Source organism: Zosterops lateralis (assembly GCF_965231275.1).
Source record: "Zosterops lateralis genome assembly, chromosome: 2".
In the NCBI taxonomy this organism is placed as follows: domain Eukaryota; kingdom Metazoa; phylum Chordata; class Aves; order Passeriformes; family Zosteropidae; genus Zosterops; species Zosterops lateralis.
This window is the reverse complement of record NC_139763.1, coordinates 31,242,599-31,249,882: the sequence shown is the minus strand read 5'-3', so window position 1 is coordinate 31,249,882 and position 7,284 is coordinate 31,242,599. Positions and strand designations below refer to the sequence as shown.

General features: G+C 44.3%; 1 protein-coding gene across 1 annotated transcript in view; it reads right to left on the bottom strand.

Annotated features, from left to right (window-relative positions):
- The window catches only part of CHST10 (carbohydrate sulfotransferase 10), a 19,724-nt gene extending 12,789 nt beyond the window's left edge, over positions 1-6,935 (bottom strand). The window contains exons 1-2 of the mRNA XM_083885142.1: positions 6,893-6,935; positions 2,031-2,165 (exon numbers count right to left, since the gene is read on the bottom strand). Of these exons, the coding sequence (XP_083741268.1) occupies positions 2,031-2,130 (100 nt within the window). The 5' untranslated portion in view covers positions 2,131-2,165; positions 6,893-6,935. The remainder of the gene's footprint in view (positions 1-2,030; positions 2,166-6,892) is intronic.
- Positions 6,936-7,284: the final 349 nt, after the last annotated feature.

Here is a 7,284-nt window from a genome sequence, read left to right as displayed (position 1 = left end):
AAAACATCACTATAGCTTTAGTTTATACAGTGCAGGAAGATCAAAAATAATTTGAAGCAGCTTTCCCTAAATACAAAGCAAAAAGAACATGATTTCTCTCTGAAAATTTATTCCCATCCATATTGGATTACTTTTCCCTTGATATAGATTCTTGAATAACGTTTCCTCATCTGCATCCACAGGGGCTTACTGTTTCATGGTTGAGAAAATGTGTGCACTGCCTATGTCCTTTTCTTTAGGGAGTACTCTTCTCTGCCTACACTGGATTTTAACAAAGGGCACGCATGGAAAAGCAAGTTAAAACTGAAAACAATGTAAGCATTCAAGCATTCAGAAACTGTAACGATTGCTGTGCACAGAGTTACTTCATGGTTTTCTTCTGTAAAATACAAGTAATCTGATTCAGTGGAAGAGCAGCTAAAGTATTTTTCACTATCATTGTGTAAAAGCATGCCTGTAGATGCTACTAGGAATGATGGACAGAAACTTGCTCCTTAAATAGTTTCTATTGCTCATGCACCCAAGACATCAGTAAAACGCTTAAACAAAAGAACATTGATTCATTGAGCATCTGCTGGTTTTATTCTATCTGCTAAGAAGACATATCCAAGTAAGAAAAACTTCTAACAGAAGTCTATTTATTAAGCCTAGAAGAGCTTCTCCAGGATTTGCCATCCTGTTTGGACTTCCTCCAAAATTCTGTTGGTATATTCAAAGTATTTCCCGTCATTAGTTTCATTACAAACACTCCAACACATATATACACTTAGCCACAGTCACGCCTTTGCAGGACAAGCTTAAGAATTTATATATCATCTGCTCACAGAACTATTCAAAAGGAGTGGAAGATATAGCATAGAAAAAAAAAATCACCAAAAAAGAGAAAAAACTTGGCAAGCCAAGATAATAAAAAGCAAGTAAATGCAGAGGCTATGCTCTAGTTACTATCTTTTAAAACTCCATTTTAATTTTCCTGACAAATTCTAACGAAAAGAACCAACCAAAGAATACCTGAGCTGGGAAACAAGAGTTGGCATAGAGTGAAATACTGGAAGATATAACTACCTAAGACCAGCTGGTTGCAGATGAGCCAGGACAGAACAGCTGGGTCCAAGGAAAGCTACGTCAGTCTACAGTTCTCCTCTGTAAGACTTGCTGAATAAGTCTTCACATAGATGCACACTATTTATAAAGGTACACCTATTGTATTTATCCATTATCAAGTTATTGACAAACATGGCACAAGTGTTGATGCTTCAAAAGTTACATATTTTTTCATGTCTTATGAAGGTGCAGAAACACAGATCTCTTAAGAGTTTAAGTCAGATCATTACCTTCACACAGAACTCTCAGTAGGATGGCTTTGTAAAAGCAGCTCCCCAGCAGACACAAAACGAACATGCTGTGTGGTGTCATCAAATGGCTTACATTCCTCTTCATCTTAATAACATCTCGGCTACTTAAGCTAAGCAAAAGCCTATAAGCTGTTTACAAGTCAAACAGCAGGGGATAAAACTGAATGCAAGAAGCAGGCCAGAGGTGGCTAGGCAAAGTGCATTGCAAATGAAACTGTCCACAAGGTTTACATAATGCCTCAGCCACAAGACAAGCAGTGACAAAAAGACGGAAACTATTATCACGTGAAATGAACTCTTCAGCACCTTCTGAGTCTCTTCTGACTTTAAACAGGTAATAGTACTCTCTTGTTTTTGCACTTTACTTCTATCCCTAGTAGATCATGATACTGAAACTAAACGTATTTGAAAAAGCAGACCTACCAAGACAGTACTGCCAAACATGATCCCTTCTGTTCTTAACCACCAAAAGAATCTCCTGTGATGTTAGATTTCAGACTTCTGGCAAGAAAAGAAGCTGAATATCAGCACTGCCACTTCCAGAAATTTAGTTGTTCTGTTTTCAGTCCTACTGAAGAAGTGATAACATGCCAAGGACTTTTTAATAGAAAAGAGTATTTTTGTGAAGCACTATTCAATTTTCTGTTTCATATCAAACATTAAAACTAAACTTACCATCTGGGTCTTTAAAAGTCAATGTGATGAACTTGCTAGCAACCATGAACATGAATATCACCCAAAAGCATGCAGCTAGCAGCAGCCACTGGTGGTGCATGTTGTCAGATGTGAGCCATATAAAGCTGGCACTTCCTGTTTGAAAGAGAAAAGATAGAAACATTAATTATTTTTATTACAGTTTAGAAAAGTACTTTCAATAACCAAAAAGAATAAAAAAGTACGTGTATCATAAAACATAGCAGTAGATTCCACTTTTAACCTTTTGTCCATTCAGCTGTATTTTTAACCAGCGTTAAGGCTGAGGCAATGTAGCCACTGGTCGCTATCAAAGGGAGGCTTCATTCCTTCACCCCTGTGTACAATTCCCAGCCCCCTGCTTGTGCTGGGAATAGCACTGTCTGACTGCTTGGGGAGACAGACTAGCAAAACCCCCAATTTTTTTTTAAAGAAGAGTTCATTTTTTAACTCAGCTTAGCAAGACAGCCCATTGTAGGGAAGGAAAGGAGGATGAAAAAAGCTATGCTCTCAGTGGTAAGATGTAACATTAGAACTATACTTGGTTATCCCAAGTCAGCTAATGACATATAATATGGACTCTTCCCCTGTCCAGCCCACAGAAATGAACAGGCTGGAAGCTACCAAGCTGGAACACTAAGCTTAAGCTAGCCAAATATTTTTCAGTTTCCTTGCAGCAGTGCCTACTACCTCTAGCTGTATCCCTGCAGGTAAGCCTCAAAGACAGAATTCCCTCAGGAGTGCAGGAAGGGTTACCCAAACAATTGAGACTGCAGTTTTCATGTGCAAAGAAACCACTCACAGGAACTGACTGAATATACACAGTTCTATCCTGATTCTAAACTGCTATCTTAATAAATTATTTTCTATGCCTGTAGGATTAAATATAAGAAAATCAATGATAAAAAAGATTGATGTTCTCAGCCACTAAGAGAAATGGAAAGTTTAAAGCTGTATCTTTAGCTGAATTTCCAACTTCTGATGGGCAATACACACAGGGGTAGACACCAAGTATCTATGAAAGCTCCAGTGCAAATAAAAAATCAACCCACATCCAAAACCTACAAAAATACAGAACTATTGTCTCTACAGTTGTTGGAGAGATAAGACACCTGAGGGGCTGAACTCAGGTGCTGAGAAGAGTGAATGCTTCCTTTTGAGGACACGTGCCATACCACATCCCAACATTTAAACAAAGAGGATCTAATACAAAAATCTCATACAATGACACCCTCGCAACAATTCTATAACTAGCAATAGGATCAAACTCAGTCCTAAAGTAGCCACATGCAACTTCAATGAGAGTCACATCTGTACAAGTTTGTGATTGCATTTTCTATACAGCAATTTAAGTGACTTCCCAAGTAATCAAGAAATGCTCTCATTCCTAGTTATGATGCAAAAAAATGTTAGCTAATACTTCTAAGGAAGTCTTTATAAAGTTTTTCAGTCATATACCAGTATTCCACCTTCTTCATTCCCACAAAGCTTTAATAAAAGAAGTAAGCCTGGTTTTGATGTTGTTTCAGCATGTCCACCTGCACCATCACTACTACTTCTACAGGTGCCAATTGCTTTTCCAACTAGTTTCTGCCTTCCAGCAGTGCAAATGTTTCCAGGAAGAATTCTCTCCACAGCTGACAGCACCGAACCATCTCCAGGATATGCTGAAAGCCTGTGCAGGCAGTCAAGCAGTTCAAAATACACTTGGGACTCAAATGATGGATGCAAAATGGGTAAGAGGAAGAAAAGAACTGAGTATCTCCAGTTAAAGGGAAAAAAAAATGTTATCTAGGATGGCAATGTTCAGGCCTACTTTTATCTTCTCAGAGTAGCACTTTTCAGCTCAGCTTCTGAAAGTCCCTTTCTTTCCCCCTCTCTTCTTTCATGAGTCCATTTTTAAGTACTTCTAAAACTCCCACACTTAAGTATCAACTGTCTTCTGGACAATTACAGCTGCTGTGACCTCCATTAAGACAATGTTTGTCATCTCCTGGTTTTTGTTGCAATTCCCTGGCTGACAAGTGACCATGCAACATCCAAAACATGTTTATTCTTCAGGATCTGGAAAACTGTTGACCAGGAAAAGCAAATATTGTAGGGCTCCATTGGACTGGCCTTTTTTCAGTTAAACAGTTAAAAAAGTAATTCCCATCCTACCACTGCACTACTGCAAACCTGCCATAAGATTCATGCTGAAAACCACCAAATCTCAAAGGTCCTCATTTTTCAGTCCATGAAATACCATGAAATGCACCATCTTGCACTTAAGCACTGAGATTTGTTACCTTTACTCTCAGATATAGCATCCATTTCCAACTCTCACAGAGGACAAAAATTCAGATCAGATATCAAGACATAGAACTGCAGAAATTACATTTTTTTACTTTTTAGGTAGCTCTGCTAAAACCATGAGAACCGTTCAACATTAAAACACTGAATGCAGCAGACTGACAGAAGCTTGCAGAGAACACTCTGCAGGAGTTAAACCTCTAACCATCAGCTATAATGAAAAGTCTAGGCCAAACCTCTCTGCCCAACTTAGTATATTTGTTCTACATAAAGCAGGGTAGAAATGGCCTCCAACATTCAGAGCATCCCTGCTATGAATATCCCTTCAGTAACGGTGACGGATGCACACTATTCAGTAAGCACTATTGATCTATATCCCCTTATGTAATTTATGTATTGGATTTCTAAGAAATCGTGTTAAATCACATGGGAAATGCAGTTAGTGGAGAGAGGACCCTGCTGCCAGGTCCTGTGCTGTAGGGACAGGAGAGCATTTCAGCCAGTCACCTACAAGCAGTACAATTCCCACCTCAAGGACAGGGCTTAGAGAGCAGGAAGGGATCAGAACTGCAGCCACATCCATAAGAATCACCACTTTTACCCTTCAATATGTGGAAGCTGAGAGGAAAGCATTAAGCAGTTTTGTCTACTCTTTGTTTTAATGTGCACAGGAAATCTGCAACCATACTCATGAATGTAAGAGTCTTATCAGAGGATCTGTCATAATGTAATTATGATGTTACTACACTGTTACTCACTTCTAAAGTATAAAGCATCCTAAAGTATATCTGTATCAGCAGCTCATCACTGATCTCAAGGAGCAGAATTATTCAAAGTTACAGACAGGAGTACTTCAGCCATTATGCTCACTTAAATGCAATGATCAGTACTTTTAAAAAAATGTGTTTATGTAATTTCTCTGTCTCTACCTTAAAATTTTTATTGTTTTCAGATAGGGTAATTGCACTTCCTATATTTTTCAATTTTATCCTTAACCTTACTGTATTTCTGTTGCCTCTCCTGCACTTATTTTCTAGTAAATACATGTACTAGCTTTTGTTTTTCCTCTTTAAAAGGCTCCTTCAGCTTCCAAAACAATCTTCTATTTCTGGTTGTCTAAAACATATTTTTTCTTTACAAGTAGACAAAAGCAAGGAATATGCTGAAGGTTTAGTCCATTTTCTGACAATGAAATACACAGCTTTCTGGTTACTTTCTCTCTCTTATTGCAATTCTACACTTTTTAGAAGCACAAGATCTCAAAACTCCTGTCCCCACTCATTCCTCTGTCTTCCCCTCTCAGGGCTACCACAAACTGTCACATAACCCTCAGATTAGCCAGATGAAGGGTTTTGCATGAGAAAAAATGGGATCACCAATCTCACACACCAACACACAACACAAACATGAACCAAAGATCAAGACACAGAGTTGCAGGCTTGACCTGTGGCCCGCAAGTAACCTGCTACCTCGAATAAACACTCATTCTTTGCACAAGACTTCTGTCTTCAAGTGAATGATGGCACAAAGGGTGAACGATTTAAGCAGCATTGAAACTCAGTGCACAGTCCCTGCTCTGCAGTTTACGCTGCTTGCACAGGGGCTCCTTGGCAGGGGGACAGTCCCTGCACACCATCGTCAATGGCAGTGACACGCCAGAAGGTTCAATCTCCCAACTGCCTGGCCCATCAGCTTGATGACTGACATCACTGGAAATGAACTGGTAAGGAAGGCCAAGCAACAGCTAACTGAGACGACCTAATGCATATTCATAAATCCTTCCACTGTGTTATCTTACACGTAAGAAATTCTGGCAAATTTGTTATAGTTATAAAAAAAATTCAGACACATATAACACTTGCTCCTTTGGCAAACTGCGGTGGTGCTACCAAGCGCTGTAACATACATCGTAACAAGCTGGTTCTTTCCTAAGGCTCTCCTCCTCCCGAGGGCACTAACAGGCCTGGGCGTCTTTCCAGCTGCTGCTGGGGCCCGGAGCGCTCCCTGCACACGCGGTTCACCTGTCAGCGGGATGCGAACCAAGGACCAGGGAGGGCAGCAGCGCCGGCACCGGCTCCGTGTCCCCCCCGGGCCGGGCCCGGACCCCACCTCCCCTCCCCTCCCGCAGGCCGTGCCCTGTCTGACAGACACCGGCTCCCTCTCCCCGGGCACCCCCCGCCCTTCACAGCGGCTCCTCTCTTCCCCGCGTCCAGGCTTCAGGGGTGCTCCATTCATTCCTAAGACCAGCTCTGTCCCCGCCAAGAAGACGGGACAGGGCCGCGCTCTGACCGGCAGGGGACGAGCCGAGGCGATGCCCAGCCCCAGCCCGGCTCCGGGCGCAAGGACCTGGGATGAACAGACATAAACTTTTCCCGTTCTGGAAGACGAGGACGAAGCTGGGCGGGCTTCCCCTCACGCGGCAGAGACGGACCCCACTTGCTCGCAGCGCCCGCGGGCTTCCCCGCCCGACCCGGGCTGCCGGGGGAGCCTCTCCCAGGGGCCGGCGGCCGCCAGGCCTCCCCCCTGGCCCTGCCCGGCCCCTCCCGGCTTACCGGCCCTCCAGCGCCGCTGCCCGCAGCCCCGGCCCGCGGCGGGTCCCGCCTCACTCGGCGGCACGGCCGGCCCGCTCGGGCGGCCTCGGCTGCCGGCGCATCCCCCCGGCCCGGCTGCGGGCGGCGGCGGCGCCTCCCCGGCCCCGCTCAGCCCCTGCCGCCGCCGCCCGGGCCCGCCGCCTCCATTTCCTCCCGGGGCCGCGGGCAGGCCCCGGCCCCAGCCCCAGCCCCGGCCCCGCCGCCGGGAAGGGGAGGAAGGCGAAGGCCGCCGCGGGGACGGCCCGGCTCGGCGGCGAGAAGACGCAGCGCCGCACCCGGCCGCCCGAAGGCGGGAGGGAGGGAAGGAGGGAGGAATGGAGGGCGGGCTGGCAGCTCTGCTCTGCTCTGCCCTG